The sequence below is a fragment of the Poromitra crassiceps genome, assembly GCF_964638095.1.
Source record: "Poromitra crassiceps genome assembly, chromosome: 13".
Lineage (NCBI taxonomy): Eukaryota > Metazoa > Chordata > Actinopteri > Beryciformes > Melamphaidae > Poromitra > Poromitra crassiceps.
Window position 1 is genome coordinate 13,215,142 of NC_139644.1, and position 22,606 is coordinate 13,237,747.

The 22,606-nt window shown below is 46.1% G+C and overlaps 1 protein-coding gene across 1 annotated transcript; it reads left to right on the forward strand.

Annotated features, from left to right (window-relative positions):
- The first annotated feature begins 10,586 nt into the window (after window positions 1–10,586).
- Window positions 10,587–20,678, forward strand: cbx4 (chromobox homolog 4 (Pc class homolog, Drosophila)). Its single transcript, XM_083648731.1, has 5 exons — window positions 10,587–10,806; window positions 10,902–10,945; window positions 11,670–11,735; window positions 14,535–14,598; window positions 16,780–20,678. The coding sequence occupies exons 1-5, from the start codon at window positions 10,738–10,740 to the stop codon at window positions 18,262–18,264; spliced, it is 1,728 nt and encodes a 575-aa protein (XP_083504857.1). The 5' UTR covers window positions 10,587–10,737; the 3' UTR covers window positions 18,265–20,678.
- The last annotated feature ends 1,928 nt before the right edge of the window (window positions 20,679–22,606 follow it).

Below are 22,606 nucleotides of genomic sequence, written 5' to 3' on the forward strand. Positions count from 1 at the left end.
CTGTGCAGCGAGCAGAGGACAGTACAGTGTGCATGCAGGCCGTGCAGAGATCAGAGGACAGTACAGGGTGCAGGCAGGCTGTGCAGCGAGCAGAGGACAGTACAGTGTGCATGCAGGCTGTGCAGAGAGCAGAGGACAGTACAGTGTGCATGCAGGCCGTGCAGTGAGCAGAGGACAGTACAGTGTGCATGCAGGCTGTGCAGAGATCAGAGGACAGTACAGGGTGCAGGCAGGCCGTGCAGCGAGCAGACGAGAGCCTGTCGGCTCGGCTGTCAGGAAGAGGCCTGTCTCGCTCTGATGTGGCAAACCGCACTACCTGTGACACTGAGTTCCTGTGTTGACTGTAGCATGTCCTGGTGCACGCTCTCAAGGGTGGCGGGGTGTTGAGTGACAGAGGCACACGCAGCCTTGTATGCGGCCTGACAGGCTCGCCGTAGGCCATCAGAGAGAGGGGGGGGGAGGTGATTATACAACACTGCCTTGCAATGTTGCACTCATAATGACAGCGCCGCGGCTATTAAGGCTTACTGAGAAGGCGCACAAGTTTTCCATAACATAGTGTACTTTTATATGGAGATGAAGAAACAGAGGGTAGCAAGAAAGATGGGTAACCGACCGCAAAGACTTGGCATTGCAAAGAATTCTGCTTTTGAATGAGCGTATAAGAGTGACAGAGAAAACATGGAAGACAGAGGAGGGATGAGAGCATATAGGTCAAAAGAAAGAAAGATGATACTAAGCTAAAGCCTTTGTTGATGTAGCCTGATCTGAAAATGCTGCGCGTGGCAGTTTCTAAGTGGCCGTCACCCTTTTGTAGGAAACCACAGACGCTCCACGGCCGCTCGATTATCTCTCCACATTTAATACAACTCTCAAATCCCCGTTGTGCTCTTTGCACAAGTAAAGGAGGCATTGCGTTATCTCCCAGCTCCTCCTCTCTCTCTCTCTTTATCTCTCTCTCTCCCAGCTCGTCCTCTCTCTCTCTCTCTCTCTCTCTCTCTTTATCTCTCTCTCTCCCAGCTCGTCCTCTCTCTCTCTCTCTCTCTCTCTCTCTCTCTCTTTATCTCTCTCTCCCAGCTCATCCTCTCTCTCTCTTTAACTCTCTCTCTCTCTCTCTCAGAGCTCGTCCTCTCAGGGCCTTCTCTCTCTCCGAGCTCATCCTCTCAGAGCCTTCTCTTCTCTCTCTCTCTCTCTTTATCTCTCTCTCTCTCTCTCTCTCTCCCAGCTCGTCCTCTCTCTCTCTCTCTCTCTCTCTCTCTCTCTCTCTCTTTATCTCTCTCTCCCAGCTCATCCTCTCTCTCTCTTTAACTCTCTCTCTCTCTCTCTCAGAGCTCGTCCTCTCAGGGCCTTCTCTCTCTCCGAGCTCATCCTCTCAGAGCCTTCTCTTCTCTCTCTCTCTCTCTTTATCTCTCTCTCTCTCTCTCTCTCTCTCCCAGCTCGTCCTCTCAGAGCCTTCTCTCTCTCTCTCTCTCTCTCTCTCTCTCTCTCTCTTTATCTGTCTCTCTCTCCCCCAGCTCGTCCTCTCAAACCCTTCTCTTCTCTCTCTCTCTCGCTCGTCCTCTCAGAGCCTTCTCTCTCTCTCTCTCTCTCTCTCTCTCTCGTCCTCTCAGAGCCTCCTCTTCTCTCTCTCTCTCTCTTTATCTCTCTCTCTCTCTCTCTCGTCCTCTCAGAGCCTCCTCTTCTCTCTCTCTCTCTCTTTATCTCTCTCTCTCTCGCTCGTCCTCTCAGAGCCTTCTCTTGGCTCCCTCCTGCAGCCAATCAAACGCCCAAAGTGAATTATGAAAAGAAGAATCGGCGGCTGAATGGCTGCGTGGCTACATTTCCATATAGATAGACGGCCACATTAAACTTGTCTATCTGCAAGCTCTCCGTCCCCTCTTCCTCTTATTACATTTTGATGGAGAGATGCTCTTTTCATCTACATCATCAACTTGCAACCCCCCCCCCCCCCCCCCCCCCCCCCACCCTGCACCCCATCTCTTGTGTCTCTCTCTCTCTTCTCTCTCTCTCTGCCTATCTCTCTCTCGCTCTCTCTCTTGTCCCTATCTGCCCCCGGACACTTGATTGTCTCTGAACCAGTGTTGACCCCGTGGAATGAACCTGCGCCTGGTTTTGCAGCAGCGGGTTTGTTGTTGTGTTGCCTTGAAGACGCTCTGTGTGATCCTGAAGGTTTGTTATTGCTCACTCCAGCCGCCGGTGTCTTAGTAATCGCTCGAGCTCGTGATCCCACTGCGGTGAGTGAAGAGGAGAAGAGAGGGAGGAAAAAAAGAGGCCTCCTCATCACAGCGCTTCCAGGCTTCCGTGTAAATTAAAATGCAATTAAAAACAGGCAAATAAGCTGTTCCCGGGAGATGTTAGGAGGGGAGGAGGAGAGAGGCAAGGAGAAGCTCTCAGGATAAGAGATGTTAGACGGGGAGGAGGAGAGAGGCGAGGAGAAGCTCTCAGGATAAGGGCCTGTGTGTCACTCATCATTAGCATGGCATTAGATGGAAGGGAGCTAAATCTGAACACTGGGTCACAGGCACATTGAGACGAGTGTCTGCTATAGCCAGGCCTCCACACTATAGCCAGGTCTCCATGCTGAAGCCAGGTCTCCACGCTATAGCCAGGTCTCCACGCTGAAGACAGGTCTCCAAGCTGAAGACAGGTCTCCACGCTGAAGACAGGTCTCCACACTATAGCCAGGTCTCCATACTATAGCCAGGTCTCCACGCTAAAGCCAGGTCTCCACGCTGAAGACAGGTCTCCACACTATAGCCAGGTCTCCACGCTAAAGCCAGGTCTCCACGCTGAAGACAGGTCTCCATGCTGAAGACAGGTCTCCACGCTGAAGACAGGTCTCCACGCTATAGCCAGGTCTCCACACTATAGCCAGGTCTCCATGCTGAAGACAGGTCTCCAAGCTGAAGACAGGTCTCCACACCATAGCCAGATCTCCATGCTATAGCCAGGTCTCTACACTATAGCCAGGTCTCCACACTATAGCCAGGTCTCCACGCTGAAGCTAGGTCTCCACACTATAGCCAGGTCTCCACACTATAGCCAGGTCTCCATGCTGAAGACAGGTCTCCAAGCTGAAGACAGGTCTCCACACCATAGCCAGATCTCCATGCTATAGCCAGGCCTCCACGCTATAGCCAAGTCTCCACACCATAGCCAGATCTCCATGCTATAGCCAGGCCTCCACACTATAGCCAGATCTCCATGCTATAGCCAGGTCTCCACACCATAGCCAGATCTCCATGCTATAGCCAGGTCTCCACACTATAGCCAGATATCCACGCTATAGCCAGATCTCCACGCTATAGCCAGGTCTCCACGCTGAAGCCAGGTCTCCACACCATAGCCAGATCTCCACGCTATAGCCAGGTCTCCACGCTGAAGCCAGGTCTCCACGCTATAGCCAGATCTCCATGCTATAGCCAGATCTCCATGCTATAGCCAGGTCTCCACACTATAGCCAGATCTCCATGCTATAGCCAGGTCTCCACACTATAGCCAGATCTCCATGCTATAGCCAGGTCTCCACACTATAGCCAGATCTCCACGCTATAGCCAGATCTCCACGCTATAGCCAGGTCTCCACGCTGAAGCCAGGTCTCCACACCATAGCCAGATCTCCACGCTATAGCCAGGTCTCCACGCTGAAGCCAGGTCTCCACGCTATAGCCAGATCTCCATGCTATAGCCAGATCTCCATGCTATAGCCAGGTCTCCACACTATAGCCAGATCTCCATGCTATAGCCAGGTCTCCACACTATAGCCAGATCTCCACGCTATAGCCAGGTCTCCACGCTATAGCCAGGTCTCCATGCTATAGCCAGGTCTCCACACTATAGCCAGATCTCCATGCTATAGCCAGGTCTCCACGCTATAGCCAAGTCTCCACGCTATAGCCAGGTCTCCACACTGAAGCCAGGCCTCCACACTATAGCCACTTAGCCAGGTCTCTATGCTACAGCCAGGTCTCTATGCTATAGCCAGGTCTCTATGCTATAGCCAGGTCTCTATGCTACAGCCAGGTCTCTATGCTACAGCCAGGTCTCTATGCTACAGCCAGGTCTCTATGCTACAGCCAGGTCTCTATGCTACAGTCAGGTCTCCACGCTGATGGAAATAACCGCACCAATCCATCCAGAGGGATCCACTCTGCCATACAGTCCCCATCGGAGAAGAATCCACACAATTATCCAACGTTTCTGACCGTGAATTTCAGCTATTGTTCTCCGAGTGCGGCTAAGCTTACTATTGTAGGCCTATCCCCCGGTGACTAGTGCTCTTTCACAAAGCGCTGGAGTATCTATCATTGATGGCAGCAAATGAATAATTCCTACATGCACAATATTGGATTTTTTTGCCAATATCCGATATGCTGATATTTTCCAACCCTTTTGGCCGTTTGCCAATACCGGTATATGCGCACATCCATCCACCCCCACCTAATTTCAGAGAACACCAACTCTCTCTTGGAGTGGAATTAATACATTATTATGCCTACTCTTATTGTGATGGCCCAAACAGATGCAGACACAATGCTTAAATAAGAAAAACTTCAACTTGTAAAACGTGCCATATTTGGGGATAATTAAAGCGTCATTTTATCTTCCTGTCATATCCGCAGAAATATGTTGTTTTCGGGCCGATACCAAGCCGATACCTCGGTGCATCCCTAGATCCCGTTCTGGATTCAGACTGACGGCATTGTGCTGCGTGTGAGAGTGAGACAGAGGGGTGCAGCTGTAGCCTATATTACTCTCTCTCTCTATAGTGGAGGCTCTTCTGTCTCGGGCGCTCTGCCATGCTGCTTGCCTATCGTGCTGCTGAAGCTCAATACTGTATTGACGACTCTGCTGCAGCCAGCCACAGTCTGCCAGAATTCCACCGCACACACCCCCCTCCACTCCTCTCCTCTCCTCTCCACTCCACCTCCCCCCTACTCCCCTGGCCCCGGCCCTCACCCCTCCACCCGCTCCAAAGCCTGGCGCTCTGCGTGGGCCCCCCGCCTCCCACTCTCCTCAGCCCCCCACTTCCCTCTCTCCTCAGCCCCCCACCCCCGCCTACCCCCTGCTCCGGCTCCTGGGTAGAGGGGGATCAATGGGGGTAGCGGATGGTGGGGGTGAAGGGGGGGTGGTGGTGGTGGTGGTGGTGGTGGTGGGGGGGAACCCCACACGACGGCAGCCTCGCAGGCAGGCAGGCGGCAGGGGGAGAAGGGGAGGGGGGAGCCCACCCTGGCAGAGGAGCACCCCTCTCTGTCGTCGCCTCGTCGCAACAATGGCCGTGACAATGACACTGGAGGAGGAATTTCCGCTGCCCCCCCCCCCGCCCCCCCTCCCCGCCCTGCCCCGCCCCACCCCATCTTCTTCATAGTGCATTAAAATCTGCAGCGCCGCACCAAGACGAATGGCTTCCTAATAGCTTTCATTTGTTACAATTATCATAATTAAACATATGTCAGTGAGCAGACAAAGGAGAGGAGAGATTTCTGTGTTAACACCTGAATGACGGGGATGCAGACGCTGGAGAGGGGCCGCTTTTGTTATGGCATAATTAGCCAGGGTGGACTTTTATGCAGAATCGTGCAGCATAATTCATATTTGTGTTTATATTAGATGATGATGTGTTCAAAATGAGGCGACGTGAGCAAGTCATGTCATTCTTTGCATGGATTTGACTTCCTTTATTGCCTCCTATTTATGCCATAAAGGCGGGTATTTCAATAATTCACTATAGTTTTCATAAATGTTGCTTTTCAGGGTTACCAGCGACTGTGTGAACCTTGAAGAGTCTTCTTGAGTCTTCTTGTCATTTCTGTGCATGTAGTGTATATGTCTGTGTGCATGTAGTGTATATGTCTGTGTGCATGTAGTGTATATGTCTGTGTGTGCGTCTGTGTGCATGTAGTGTATATGTCTGTGTGCACGTAGTGTATATGTCTGTGTGTGCGTCTGTGTGCACGTAGTGTGTGTCTGATGTGTGTGTGCGTCTGTGTAGTGTGTGTCTGTGTGTGCGTCTGTGTGTCCTTGCTTGATAGGGGAGCTTAATGACCGCCTGCGGAGCACTGTGAGAATGGCTGTAGGGCCCTCTTAACATTTTTGTAACACCCCCTCCTTCTCCTCCTCTTCTGCCCTGTCCTTCCATTCTGTCCTTTAAACCAATCGCTCTTTTCTTCCGCGTCGCTGTCAAGGAATGAATCGGATGCTTGGCCGGCCAACGCAATGGTCTGTATGGTCTCTCTCTCTCTCTCTCTCTTTCTCTCTTTCTCATGGTTCTTCTCCTTCTCTTCTTCCTCTCCCTCCCTCACTCTCTTCTCTCCTACCACTTGCCTGTGAGCCTGAGTGCCCCCCCCCCCCCCCCCACACACACATCACTCCATTCCCTCAGTTGGCACTCTTGGCACCGTGGGTGGCGGGTGCCAAGGAGGCCCTCCTGGCTTCCCTGAGCCGCCATTTTGTGGCTGGGTTGTGTGAGCCAGCTGTGTGTGTATGTGTGTATGTAGCCTATGTGATGGAGAGAGAAAGACAGTGGAGAGAGAGAGAGAGAGAGAGAGAGAGACAGAACAAGGAGACAAAGAAAAAGGAGAGAGAGAGCGATGGAAAGGTCACAGGCAGAGTGCTCAGAACTCCCTGCTGAGACTGGTCCAGAGATCACGGCTTAACCTGACCCTGGCCCTGCAACACACACACGTGGCGCACGTGTGCGCACACACACACACACACACACACACACACACACACACACACACACACACACACACACACACACCGGTGTGCTTACTATCTCTCTTTCATGCACAGTTTTGCATACACAAATGCACTGAATGCATGCACTAATCATCTTTCCTATTACTTTATCTTTGCTTGCTATTGGAAAGTTGTCAATTATCGTTTTATACCAGTCCAGTGGTTCTCAAAGTGGGGTCTGGGGACCCCCAGGGGTCTTTGAGGGGGTTCCAGGGGGTCACCAGCAAAAAGGGCACATTTTATTTTCACTATAATTTCATCCATAAGTAACACAATGACAGAATGTATGACTATTTTGATCATGGGTTTCACACTTTCTGTAGGCTAATAGAACATCTGAAAGCAAAAAATCTTGCAGATGGTGGACCCTGGGACAAAATAACATCAAATGGGGGTCAGTTGTCTAATTTGTGCAGTTTAGGGGTCCTTGAAGTGAAAAAGTTTGAGAAACACCGTTTTACACTATAATTCATAATATGCTATATTTTCATGGGTCAGTGAATTAGTTCTATATAAGTGTATTTAAAGCATAAGAGCATTGGCCCAATATGAGGACAAACGTTGTTAAAAAAAAGTTCTTTCAGGGAGATAACCGGACTGACTGGCCCTGAGTTTACCCTCGTGTTCAGATAACAGCTCGTTTGACCTTGGCGGGCCTCCGCAAGGACAAAATAAATGTTGAAGGGTTACGTTGGAGTAGGCTATGTGAGGCGGCCGTTTTTATATAAAATCTGAAGTCATCAAGTCCATTTTAAAAAGTGAAACATCCAGCAACTGAGTATTTGTAAAGTAGCCTATATATTCATTTAGTGTAGTTTTTAAAGCGCAAAGAACGGGAGAGAAAAATAGCCTATACTGTAAATGCGTGACGCGTGAGATGAGTTTCGACACTTTGTCAATAGGATCAGGTTCATAAGGAAATGTTGCAGCAGTCTTGAGATTTGAAACACAGCAAATGGGATATGGGACAAATTCTCAAAACCGTTTGAGACCCACTTAATTTCGGCCTAATTTCATAGCAGTCAGTGTGTGCGTTTTTATTTCATTTCATTGTTTTAGGATTCTTAATATACATATTTAGCATATGCCTATTTTTGTTTTTGGTTGACATGACATCGGATATTGCAATGAATGCTCACAGACCTCCAGTCACTTTTATCAGCATTTAGAGTTTAGAATTCATGGTGAACAAGTGCACACGCGGGACCTGTCCTGAGCTCAACTGCAGCGCATTCCAGACAGGACGTGCAGATAGGTGAGCCGCACTGTCTGCTTAATGTTCTTCTGAGAAATAAGAGGTTTTAATTGGAATAAGATGTGTTTAATAGCCTGCGTGTGTAACACGTTGCAGTCGCATTGATTACGATTTCGTCCCTAAATGACAAGAAAATCTTCCCTAGAGGATCAGCAGTTAAAGGTGCTTGAGATCTGTTGGCCAGCGAGGACAGAGAACATGATGCTCCTCACCTAACCAAACATTTCCAAACGAGATAAGGCAGGAAATGCACTGCAGATAAAGGAGAAAGGAGAGTGCCAATGCAGTTCATCAAACATGCATATTTGATGTGCATTGCGCTGCCAGCTTCTAAAGAATCCGTCGTGTTGCCTATTGGTAATGGTCTATTCTCCGCTTATTGAAGTTCAAAGATTGATGCGGCTGTTGATTTGCGAGGCATTACCAAATATATGCAGGTGATCGAGCTCAGAAAAACGCCGACAAGCTGCGTCAGAGAGGCATTGCAAATGGAATGATCCCCCCACCACCCTCTCTCTCTCACGTCTCGGCGCAGACCAGCACAAAAAAACAATACACATTTCATATTTGGGGTATAGGCTACCTGGTGGTGACTTAGTATAGGCTACCGACACCTCCAAAATCATGTATAATCGGCCCTGCGCTTACATGATGTTGACTGCGCATTTCGTTTCCAAAACATCCATTGAGAGAGAAAATAAAATCGAGGATGGGAGCTGCTTCCTATTTATCAAGGGCTGTTGGTTATTAGTCAAAGTTAAATTCTCTCTCTCCCCCCTCTCTCTCTTTCTCCCCCCCCTCTCTCTGCCTCTCTCTCTCTCTCGCTTTCTCCCCTTTCATGGTGTTGCTAGGGAAGCAGGGCGTATGCGCTCCCTGACCGCGGCTGAAGGGCAAAGGAAAAAAACAGGAATAGGGCTCAAATTCATTGCTTTTATCGAGCATGTTTACAACGGACCAGGTCCTAACCTCGTCCTGTATGCATTTCTGGACTCAAACTCGGGAATTAATGAGTGTATAATGTCATATTTCGGTGATTTCTGTCCATTACCTTATATGGCAGGGCAGAGATATATCGTGCCTGTATTTAATAGGCTGGCCGCTGCCGCTCTGCAAGAGGCGCTTCACTTTAACCCTTGTGGTGCTGAATTATTTTTGGAGCGAAAAATATGCCTTGATTTTTAGCTCGTTCCATGCCCTTTTTACGCGGAAAATATGACACACATTCCCAAATCTCGTCGTTTTGACGAGAATCTTTACACAGGTCACATGTTTACGCACAGAAACAGGTATTTTACGCGCGGGATGCGCATTTAGTGTTATGTGTCGAAGTCCCCATAAATTAGGTGACTAAATATGCGACGCTTATTACACAATGTATAGGCCTACAGACTCATGACAGTGTGGTTTCCATTGAAGGGTTTTACTTGGCATGGTGCAGAATAATCAATAATGGGCTATCATAGACTATTAATTTTAAGTAAATAGGCGAAGTGTTCTGGCAGTGAATGAGTTCACCATGAGTTTCCACAGGTAAAGGCTGCACACCAACCCTCTGGTGTGTGTCAAATTAATGGCAGTTGAGCCCAGAGGACATGGCACTGGTTTGACGATTAGAGTGTGTGACCTATATTTGCAATACGCTGTTACCAGACCGACTCCTAGTCCTTAAGCCTCCCTCTGCACATTTAGAACTGCGGTGCTAAGGGGCTCAGAAATAACGAGAGGAGTGAGTCTCTCATCCCCCCGTCAACCTCAGTGATAACGTCAAAAATAAGGTTTCCTGATATTGCGCAGTTGATTTCGAAAGCGCCATGCACTTTCAATGCTTTCTGAAAGAAACTCTTATCATCAGTTGATATAGGCTATAGGCTACTCCAAAATGTATCACTTTGCATTACAGCTGTCTATAATTTTGGATGTTGTGTGCCTGTTTCCAGCACATGTCTGCGCGCTGGCAAATTTATAGTCTATTTAGGGAAAACCGGTTCCCCCAGGTGCGGTTTCACGCCATAGATTGCTTGATATGCCCTATACAAATATATATATTTTAATTCAATTTGATAGCCTAGATGATATCTATCTATAATCTATGTCTATTTTCAATTACATTAGGCATATCATTGAGGAGATGCTCGAATATTTTGATTATGCCTACAACCTTGCAGAAAAGCAAATTCTATCAAAATCAAGCTTTGAAACTTTGGATATTTTTTCCTGAAAATACTGGCTATGAAGTGTGTGTGGGGGAAGGGGGGTCCCGCATCGGCCTGTCACTATCGAATTAATTTACTGACACAGAAAGCACAGTTCGATTCTGCATGCATAGGCCATGACGGTAACGTAGTGATTGATTTGAATTTGCAGAGATCCCTCATGCAGGCAGTCCAACGCGCAGGGATCAACCCCAACCTCTGTGCAAGGTCTCTCCACCTCCCCCTCCCCGTGCTGACGTCATGCGCCAGGCTGAAGCCCTTGCACGAAAAGAGCTGCTCGCTGCGAGCCGCACACTACTGTGAATATCTCTATGCTGTTCAGTGCCAGGACTGTGGAGTGTGCAAAGGAGGGGGAGCAAGAGAGAGAGTGAGAGAGAGAGGAGCGGTGGAGGGAATACAGTTGGGTTTTGGATACGACTGGAAAACTACCAAGCGCGCAGAGGACGCACCGAGCGGAAAGCACATATCGACGGACCGTAGCCAAAATTTCACCCACTTTCCGTGCGCTGCGATCGGATTCAGGCGAGAATGGAGCTCCCTGCCGCCGGAGAGCACGTCTTTGCGGTGGAGGGCATCGAAAAGAAGCGCATCCGCAAGGTAACGAGAGAGCGTGTGCGCATTTTCAAACGCGCTGCGTCCGTTAAAATGTTGCCGTTTTAGCCTCACCAAATGTTCTCCTCCTCCCGCTACAGGGCAAGATAGAATACCTGGTCAAGTGGCGAGGCTGGTCTCCCAAGTAAGTCTGAAATGCATTCATTTAAAAATAGCCTATATATTTAAATATCGGATAGATTCACATTGGGAACATTCTGCAACAATTAGCAAGTGTTGTTCCTTCAAAATGCTATTCGCCAAGGGGTTGCGCTATGCGTGTGTGTGTGTGTGTGTGTGTGTGTGTGTGTGTGTGTGTGTGTGTGTGTGTGTGTGTGTGTGTGTGTGTGTGTGCAGGCTTGGGGAGCGCGGTCGGTATGTGTTTCAATGTATCCGCGGATGCCTTCACTAATTTATGCGAGGAAAGGGGGGAGGCAGCACAGCCATGTAATCCCGTTTTAATTATTTCTGCTCTGCCAGCGAATTTACGAGACAGCGGTGCTAAAATGGCCGACTGAAAGTCTGTGCAAGAGGAGCGTTTGGAGAGCCTTTTTGACATTTTGCTCCATTCGTAGGCCTGCTCATGGTTGATTTGCTGCAGCGGGCATGTGATTCACAGTTGTTATAAATGGGCTTCTCCTTATAAGTTCTAAATCCAACCATTTTGGAGAAAATACAGTAGCCCAACACACATTTACTAGGACATATTTTGGAGGCATACACTTAGCCTACCTGTCCACTCTACATAGATTGCACACTATGGGCAAGATCAGCATTGGAGGCAATGTGTGACTGCCTGTATAAGTCAAGATATCTGGGGAAAAGGACGTTTTCTCGCCATATTTCTAACAGCTTGCTCCTCTCTGCAGATACAACACATGGGAGCCAGAGGAAAACATCCTTGACCCGCGTCTTCTCGTCGCGTTTCAAAACAGGTGAGATGGGTGGACTTTGGACATGGCCGTGCAGCCTCCAGTTCAGCCATGACCTTATATGGGCATGGGAGGAGGGGCGCTGTAGTAACTCTATTATTGAATCCCCCGCCCCGCCCCCCCTCCTCACACACAGGACTGAGGGCTCTGTGAGAATTCCTGCTTAAGGAATGATTGGATAAGCGCAAATGTGCATGGATGTATGCTTTATGACGTGGATTTTAACACATTATCATATCACATGGGTTAACTCAAGAGCATATAGCTCAGATGATCACACAGTGGTCCAAAGAAATAGCAGTCTATTTCACAATGGGGGTCTACATCAGTGATTGTCAACCTTTTCCATATCAAGGACCCTAAATTAGTCCACATCAGAGCCACGGACCCCCATTTGATGAGATATTGTCTCTTGGACCCGAATATTTTTATGATTTGGCCCAGAATTCCACGACTATCTGCATTGCAAAACAGTTATTCTTATACATGATTTAATGGATTCAACTTCCTGTAGATGAAATAATGCTGAAGTTGAACCATTCATCAATTCCCTGGAACACCCCCAAGGACCCCTGGTGGTCTCTGGACCCCACGTTGAGAACCACTGGTCTACATGCTGGACCATGAAGAGAATTGTGAAAGCGATCCACCCCAGTGGACCTATAGACGGTTTTCATGGAATTGTGTTGCTAGGGAACAGTTTGAAACTAGCTTATGTCCTGTCAGTTATTGTACTAGCAAACTGCAACAGGAAGTAAGCTGGGGGGAATTGAGAATGTTAATGTTGTCAAGTTGAAACCGTCTATTTGTGTTCCCATGTCACCACTTTATTTGCTGTGGTCCTGCTAGGACCAGCAGGATAGGTGAAGCTGTTTTAACAGTTGAAAACTGTCCTGGAAAGCCTGAATTCATCCTCAATTAAGACCTGAGTACCAACCAATCAACAGCACACCCCTTTCTCTCCTTTCCTTCTTTAATTACCATTTGATGTTATGGAAAGATAATTCCTAACCGTTCAGGCATTCATTGACTGACAGTGTGTCCATAATCTAATTAGTTCCCTGTAAAATATTCGCAAAAAGGCCCAAATGTCACCAAGAGTTCGTGCTGTTAATGAATACAAATGCTTCTGTCATTTTAGCCCTATGGCATGTCACAACAGCGTTATGTGTATGTTGCCGGACCCATGAGACCTATGAGATAGACTCTCCCCGTAGGCCACCAGTCCACTCATGGGACTGCCTGGGTAAGACATGAATGCTGGGGAAAAGGAGGCAGGTTTTTGAAAATGCTAATTTGACGCCGCGGTGCTCTCCAGCGTTTCCAGTGCGCCGCTCTCGTATTCCCCATGCAGCCTGCCTGCATGTGTGTCTGGCTCTGTGTTGATGGTCATGCGGTGCTGCCTCTGCGCTCTGTGTGTGTGTGTGTGTGTGTGTGAGCGGACTCTGCTCCCAGAGGATGGGGGAGGGGATCCGACACAGAGAGGCTGTAATTGCCAAATCTCCTGTAAATAGGGGTCAGCACGTTGGACGTTGCTTGTTTTGAAATCACACACATTATTTGCGTTACGGACCGTGCATTTGTGTCGATTTGTGCTCTGATAGCTTGAACATCTGTAGCAAAAGGCCCAGAGTATATAGGCTGGGTCCATTATGCATGCGGCCGGCCTTCACCGACTGCTGGTTATTTATGAGCCAATGATGAGTCAAGGTTTATATCGGGGAACAATATTTCACAGAGACAGACCAAGGCACCATCTACTCACTACAGCTAGAATAACACCCACAATATCCCCCTCTCTCCTCCCATTGGCTGTTGTAGTCAATGAAAATGGTTTTCCAATGTGCCAAAAAGATGTTTGTTTTCAGTTGGGATGTTTATCACCTATAAAGTTTTGAATGCTTATTATAGGCATAAGCTGTGTTCCATAAGGCATTGTGGTGTGGTGTGCAAATATTCAACCTCAGCATGAAACCCATGAACTATTCCAGCGTGTTGTATTTATCCCATTTCATCCATACCTCATGACCCTCATTAGGATGTGAATGGGAGTGGGAGCGTCGAGGGGAGAGGAAGGAGCAGGAGGGAGGAGGTTTGAAAGACAAGGAGAGACTCTCCCCCGCTGGAGACTTAATTGAATTTCTCTCCGATAATGAGAATATGGAATGGGCCGATTACCATGGAGAGAGCTATGCAAATAAGGACCACAATGCTTTGCAGCAGGTCACACGTGGGCCTTCATTAGTCTTCCAAATCTCAATTCCACATTTGACCTTGAAGGTAGAAGAAAATGAACGACTACAGGAAATGGCAAAACCTGTAATTTTCTATGGGACGTTATGTATTGTATTAAGGCAAAGGCCCATTCACACTTATGGTAAGATAACTACTGTATAAAAACATGTAAATGAGATGGAAACCAATCACATAGTTGTAGTTGTCGTTTTGGATGTTTTATAGTTCTAGTGTAAACACAGCCATTCTATTTACTTATAGCAATTTACATATTTGTATATTTACTGTTATCTTTATAGTTATGGTTCCAAGTCTGAATGGGCCTTAATTCATGTTGTAAATGATGTATACAGAAGGTGTGTTTGCCAGGGATGCAAACTAGTCACCTTTCGGTGACAGTCACCTTTTTCATCCCAAAATAGGACGCTTAAATGAATGATTTTTAGTGGTTTTGTGTCTGTCCTAGTAGATCTGTCACCTTTTTCACCCCCCCCCCCCCCCCCCCCCCCGTGAGTTTGCATCTCTGGTTAGCTGCTGTTCAGCATTGTAATGTTTTTGTTTTCACAGAGAGAGACAGGAGCAGCTGATGGGATATCGGAAGCGAGGGCCCAAACCCAAACATCTGTTCCAGGTAAGTGCCATCAAACATCGCTTCTGTGAACGTTTTGTTGAGACGCGAGTTTCACTTCAGTGTTCTCCGAGAGGCCAAAAGGGGCGGCGGGCGGCGGCCTGTCAGGTGTTCTCCACATGCTGTCATTGTGGTTATTTGTGAATTTGCATGGTGAGAGGTAGAGTGAGAGATACAGGGAGGAGAGGTCCTCCAGCTGGCTCATCATGAAACTGGGTTTGTTCCCTGAGGTTACGTAAGTGTTGCTTGAGCGCACTCGTTTTTATCTCGCCATGTTTTTATGCTAAATAGCTGTGTGTGCAAAACACCGCTTCCCCCCCATTCCTTTTTTTTTAAATCGAGTGCTTCTAGAGCGTATGTTCTTTTTGCTCCAAGTGAATCTGTACTGGGAAAATATGTTGTCTTCCATTTCCTGTTTGTAAATGTTTTCCCCAGGACAGGTTGTTCTAAGCGTAATTCAAAGCCAACGGAAATATGTGGTTGAAAATAGCACATTGTCTTTCCTTTTGAGTATCTTTAGGTCTGGATTTTGTGGGCCAAATGTGATTAGATCTTTTGAGAGACCTCGAAGCTGATTGCTATGCAGTGTCACTCCTTAAGAGGCATAGCGTTCTGCCAGAGTCACACGTGGCCCGCCATCAGGCAGAAAGCGTGACATGTCTGGTGGCACTTCTCTGACCTAAGGTCACAGCCAAAGCTGCTTGAGCGTTCCGCTGCAGTGCCCCTCTGATGGCCCACAGGGTCAGCCTGGGGTGCAGAAGGGGGGAGGGAACAAAATGGCGGGAGGGATGTCATAAGTTAGGCACTGATTGGATACGTTATTTATTTGAATTGTCAACATCCTGTCATATGAATTTGAATGTTATAATAGCACACACATTCGTATGTCTGTGAAATTTCATATCAATAACCATCCATTGTCATCTAATAATTTAAACATTATTTATTTACATGAATTGATATCCTAAGGAGACCCTAGAATTATGATTATTTATGCATTTCTTATGCTGAGAATGAGATACAGATGCAAATGGTTGAAATATTAACCTTGTGTTGTTTCTCTTCTTTGCGGCTCAGGAGGTAGAGCGGGTCGTCGATCCCCGGCTCCTCCAGTCCGCATGTCGAAGTGTCCTTGGGCAAGATACTGAACCGCAAATTGCTCCCGATGGTTGCGCCAGCTTGCCTCCATCGGCGTTTACGTATGAATGTGTGCGTGAATGGGTGAATGTAGGCTTGGGCGATACCCAAATTTAAATATCGCAATATAGTCGCACCCAAATATCGTGATATACAATATTAACGCCGGGGGTGTGGGGGCGGAGTGATATTGGGTGGGGGCGGGGTGTAATTATAGGTACATCCAGAGCCGTGTAGATAGAAGAGTCCCGACATCTCCATTCACTCCAATGGACCAGTTTTTTACTCTCAAGAGTTCCAGGAAGTAAGGTCCTGGATTAAGCAGCACTGTCGAGTTGCAGCAAAATAGACAGTTTGTGTTGTACTCTGAAAGGGTTTTTCCCCCCTTGAGTCAAATTGTACATTATCAGCTTTATTTTAGCATGCAAAAGTAGCGCGAGACCCATTCCTGGCTGTTCATTGGCTAATGAGTCTCGCATTTTGGTCCTCCGCTGACGCCACTCTCTCTCTAGAGGACACTAGGTACATCCATTATGTATTATGACTAGTAGTATGAATGGAAGGTTGCTATCCTCTTCACTTCCTTTACTTCTCCCTTTGCAGTCATGTACAGTAAACATTTTCAAAATTCTTTGGACAGTTTTGCACAATCTGCCCTACCGACCGTAGGGCAGATTGTGCAAAACTGTCCAAAGAATTTAGAAAATGTTTTTTGTTTTGTTTTTCGGGAAATATCGTTATATTCGATATTATCAAAAATTGGCCCAAGCCTAGGTGAATCTAGGCATTGTTGTAAAGCGCTTTGACTGGTCGGTAGAATAGAAAAGCGCTATATAATGATTGATTGATTGATTTCTTTTATTTTCGTGATTGATTGATTTTTTTTTTTTTCCGTGTCATGCAGACAAAGTGCCTAACTAACCCTCATGGGTTTACAAGACACCAAATTTTACCATGGCAGTGGTTAGATAATTAATAAATACACTTAGTCGTCAAACAATTCAAATACAAATGCACACAATTTACCATTTACCATTGTCCTTTCAGGTGCCCTCGTTTGCCAGAAGGTCGAGTATCCCTGCAGGCTTCGAGGAGACATCCCAGGATGCTGAAGGCTCCCTCCGGACAGATCCCATCCAGGTGCAGCGCTCCCAGCCTCAACAGTACCAGCTGAACAGCAAGAAGCACCATCAATACCAGCCCAACCAGCTGAGCAGCATGAAGAACCATCAATACCAGCCCAGCAGCCAGGAGGTCCCAGACCAGCTCAACGGCAAGAAGAAGTTCATCTACCAGCTAAACAGCAAGAAGCACCACCACTATGAGCCTGATCCCAATATGTATGATGCACAGGCTTCTAGACTCAAAGAGGTGGTCAAGGTTCAAGAATCAGCCAGTAAGCCAGCCAACCCTGGCTGGAACTTACCACTGGCACTGCAGCAGAAATGGGTGCGTGACAAAGACACCGGCTGCTTGAGCAAAGTCAAAGAGCTGGCAGTAAAGATACAGAAACCGACAACTATTGTTAAGGAGGCGGAGAGTGAACATGCCCTCAAGCCCAATCCTAAAGATGCAACCCTCCCTAGTGCTATTAGTAACAAGATGAAGATAATCAAGAACAAAAACAAGAATGGCCATATCGTGATTGTCATGAGCAAATATATGGACAGTAACAAGGTACATGGGCCAAAGGGTAAACATGGGGAATCATCGGGTGAAGAGAGACCCCAACACACCAAACCGTCAGAAAACAATCCATCGCACAGAACCAAAATGGTGGAGCAGTTGCACTTCGAGAATGGTGTCCCCAAAGAGATCTGCAATGGCAGTTCCCCCCCTGCCGCTGAGCATCCCAAAAAGTGTTCTCCCAAGGACAGACATTTCTCCAAACCTTCGCCGAGCACGGCAGAGGAATATAACACAGAAGTGGCTCGCGGTCAGGCTGATTTGCCGGATGACCTACCGCTACAGCTAACCGCTAGCCCGCTTCCAACATCCTGGGCTATGGACACAAATATCTCAACCGCGATAGCCATTGACCATCAGATCAGGATCCCCTCTTTCCCCAACGACCGCAAGCGTAAGCTCTCTGAGCCGGTGGAGGACAGGAGTGTTTCCAAAACTTTCCTCAGTTCCAGAAGCTTCAGTGTCCCGAGCGCTGTGCTAACTCCACCCCAGGACAAACCTATGGACCTCCACTGTAGCGGGCCACGCCAAAGCAGTGCATGTAGGTCTACATATGACGTTACGGACTCTAGCAGCCAAGAGGAGCCTATGGATCTTAGCTGTCCAAAGACCAAGAAGCAGACAGAGCCAGAAATACAACCACAACCAGAACCGGAACCAGAGGTTGAGCCTGTCATTACAGATCCAGTAGATCCAGCTCCTGTGAGAGAGGATCCAGAGACATCAACAGAAAAGACTAAGGACGAGCCCGTACGAAAAATCTCACCTTTTATGGGCAATATTATAATCACCGATATCACAACAAACAGTCTCACTGTCACCTTCAAGGAATATGTTTCCTTCTAACAAGCTTGTTTTGTCAAATGGGACTACCAATTGGAAGACACTGTCAATATGTGCATTATGTAAAAACATATGAGAATTTTGTATATATGGAAATTTATAATTTATCATCCAAATTCAATATGTTTCTTATAATGTTTTATACTGTAACTCCTCTGTGATGTGTAGCCAAGAAAGTGCCCTCGAGGATTTGAGTGACTGCATTGAGGTGGATGTATACCACTAGAAAAATATCCGTATATTTATGAAACTTCATGGAATACCCTTTGCCGTTGTTTCATACCAAACTTATAGCCTGAGATTTATGAAGGTTTATACATATTTTGTATTTAATATACGTTATTTTGGTCCTAATAGAAGGTAGAGAAGAACTTTGTTGAGTGTACGGTGATCAAAGATCAAATTGAAAGCACTTAATTGCATTTGCCTGTGCATATGTTGATTTGTATCATGTACTCCGCTCGTGGAGAGAGAAACAGCTGTTCTCCATACGTTTTATTTCATTGCTTCACAATCGACTCCAGTCAGGTCCCCTCGGTCTGAATTGGCATATTCCATTTGATGATTTGTTTGTGGCTTTGTTGAAGAGAAGTTAATGGCCATGAAATGCAAATGTAAAAACTAGGTGCGTCTGGCACCCGAGGCAACAGAACACAGCGTAAACACCCACAGTCGGCTGCATTCGCCTGTGTCAACAGCTTGCAAGCAATTCCCCCTATATCTGTTTTGTCAACTTCCTCTAGGTCTTGTGATGCAACAGAAACCTAGATGCTATCGCACCCCTGCTGTCAATGTTGTAGTCGAGTGGGGTCGGACTCCTGGACTCGTTTTCACGACTCGTGACTCTTGACTTGGACTCGAGCATTCATGCATTCGGACTCTGAAGTTGGGAGACAAGAACTCTGACTTGGTCATTGATAACAAATGTTAATTGTTTGTTTTGTGATAGGCCCTAATAGTTTGGTATAAGATATTGATATTGATATATTAATACCATGACATTATTAAATTTCCTGCAAGGGTATGCACTTGTGTTCCACCCACATGTGGTAACTCCGGACTCGGACTTGGGAACTTGACTTGGACTCTTCTTTGCTGTCTTGGACTCGGAGTCGAACACTGGGGACTCGAGACTCGACTTGGACTCAAGATATAGTGACTTGACTACAACACTGCCTGCTGTATTGCACTTTTTACCTTTTGTCAACATTTAGGGAATAAAGTGTGACATTTTCTAAAGGTCAGTACCCATTAAAGAGAAGATCTATGAAAAAGGAGTTTCATTTATCAACCATGTCACTTTCCCATTAAGATGACTTATTGATTCTTACCATACCGTAATTAGGTTGTGATTTATTACATTGCCGTTGACCTCACATTTTGCTGGCATTACTTTCAAATATATCCTAGTCTCTTTCTTTTTTAGGAGTGTCTTAATGTCACACAGATTAGCAATATTCATCTCATTTTGCTATTGAAGCGTATATGATCTGAAGAATATACTGTATGTGTCTGCTACATGTTTGAGACCAAGCTACCAGGGTTTAGTCATTTTGTACAGATTTGACGTGAGTTGCGAGGCTGGCTTTTGTATCCCGTTTCATGCAATCCAATGAGTGCAAGCTATTTTGATAATGCTGCTGAAAATGCAAATGTCACACAGTACTTTTGTCTTTGAAAACCTGTTGGATGTAACCTATACATTTGAGTCTAAATTGCCTTCTACGCACACGTAATGCAAAGCCAGTGAGAATGCTAGAATAAGCATCTATATAATGAAGATGAAAAGTGCATATTTATTGACCTTTCATTTGTTGTTCAAAACAATTACAATATGTCCTCTGCATCAGAAGCTGCAAATGATTCCGATGAACAGTTTGTCCCTTTTTAAAAGACGTTTTTGAGTCAGTTTGCTACCTTTTGTCTAATTCTTTCGCCGTTTTGTTCATTCTTTCTTGCACTTGCTTCACAGTCAAAATGATTGGGTAACACTTTATTTGGATAGTCCACCTACAGAGTCTACAGAGTATTTGTCACATTTCAACAGTTTATTAGTTGACATTCAACTGCTTCACTTTTGTCTGTAGATGTTGAACTGATTATCTATGGAGTATATGTGACAATGCATGAACATACCTACATGTTCTCAGAATAATTTAGTAGCTCCATGGTGATGAGAATCAGGTGGGGAGCAAACATAACCTGTTAAACATCTATAGACAATGCAAAATGGTTGACTTGTTGAATGTCAACTATAAGCTCTTGAGATGTTACAAATAGGCTATACTCTTATAGGCGGAGTATATATCACGTAACGTGTTACCAATAGTGATTGTTATACAGTAGGCCTATGTTCTGTATACGGACTTGGTGGAGTTGATGCTGTCAGCACAGCTTACTGGATGGTATGTTTCACAATAAAGAAAGCAAACTAACCTTTTATTGATGTTTTGTGGTATTGACATGTGGTGGCGGGGCAACATGCTGGGCATGCTAACATGCGCTCAACATGGGGAAATATATCTTTAGGCTATTTATATTGATACTTTGAAACTTTACTCATATTTGAGATGTTGCTAACATCCCTAATGCAGTGGGGGTCCCTGGGGGGGGGGGGGGGGGGGGTTCCAGGGGGTCCCCAGCAAAAAGGGGAATAATTTATTTTCACTATAATTCCATCCATAACACAATAACAATGTATGACTATGTTGGTCATGGGTTTCATACACGTTGTGTAGGGCCTAATAAAACATCTAAAAGTAAAAAATCTTATCAGATGGACCCTGGGGCAAAATCTTATGAGACGGGAGTCTGTCGGCCCATGGAATTTGTGTCAGTTTAGGGCTCCTTGACGTGAAACAGATTGAGAAGCACTGCCTTATGTTAACTTGTTCCTGTCTGAAGCCATTAAACATTAAGCACAGTAGAAACAGTCAGTCACGTGTGATCTAGAACAACAGATCACGTTGCATAATCACAAACAACCCTGCACAAAGGGCCCTCTGTCTTACATAACCCGCACTGCATGGCCACTTGAACTATTAAAACTCCACTCAGGCATTATTTTTCTATGGAGGCTCGACCCTGAGCAGGAATGTAAACACACAACATAACTGCAAGAGGTGAGGATAATGTCATTCGTACTGCAGATTCTATGAAGAAGAAAGGATCGGTGGAGGGTTGGCATTTGACCATCACACTGCCCAAAGAGGTCTCTGCATTCCACCACACTGTGGGGTGGGGTGTAAGATTGCAGGAAATTTAAAAACGATGTGTCTCCAGGGAGGCCTCGTGATATTTGCAACAGCTTTTAGTTGGCCTGGGGTCTGTTTTCCAATAGGCTTGGTTCATTAAGGCCTACATCAATCCATAGGCCATTATTATTATTATCAAATATTGCTATGCATGGCAAATCACCAAGAACTGTAAAGTAGCATAATTACATAGACTATTATAGGCTACACTTATATGGCCCAACTTTAATTAATTAAATTTCAGTTATGACTTTTCAAGACCTGGTTGACCCAAAGCGATGCAGCGGGCATACTGTAGCCTATTGTTCATGATCTGAAAAGAACTATAGGCATAAATTGATATGTTGACGCCCCAAGCCAATAGAAAGAATGCGGGAGTGCGCTTGAATGTTTTGAATGGTAAGGCCGTGGAATGTGTGTGTTGTCGCTGTTATGTTTCCCATGGGAGTTGCCTATCAAAGAATGTTGTGAGAGAAACACAGCAACCTTGAAGCGGATTAAGACAAGTCGAGAAACATTGTAGCCTGGCAGTGAAAAGAAAGAAAGGAAGAAAGAAAGAAAGAAAGAAAGAAAGAAAGAAAGAAAGAAAGAAAGAAAGAAAGAAAGAAAGAAAGAAAGAAAGAAAGAACATGTCCATAGCAGGCATGTCTACAATCCACACAGCCTGATTTTGTATCATTTCAATAATTAACGGTCTCTTATAAATTCATGGTGAAACAAGACGCATGCTGTGAAAGCAAAACTGGTTTCCATGACGCCTTTGTCTCCCAGCATTTCCCTCATTTGGTTTTCAAATAGACTAAATTAATCTGCTGCGAGCTTGATTTGGTTGTCAATTCCCTGCCAGTTCAACAGCTTGAAGCTATCGGGAAAATCTTTAGCCTAAAGAAAATTATTTTCAAATCTCCTTTAATTATATTACAGATATGGGCTCACAGCACATCAGGCTATGTCAAATTTTCCACAACGCCGACAGAGAGACAGCCATTTTCTCTACTCTTCTCTCCTTCTCTGGGGGTCTTGTGTAGGAAATGGTTGCTTATAATGCGCTGAAGGAAGATAAACTTCAGGTCCGAGCGCTCTGATGCTGC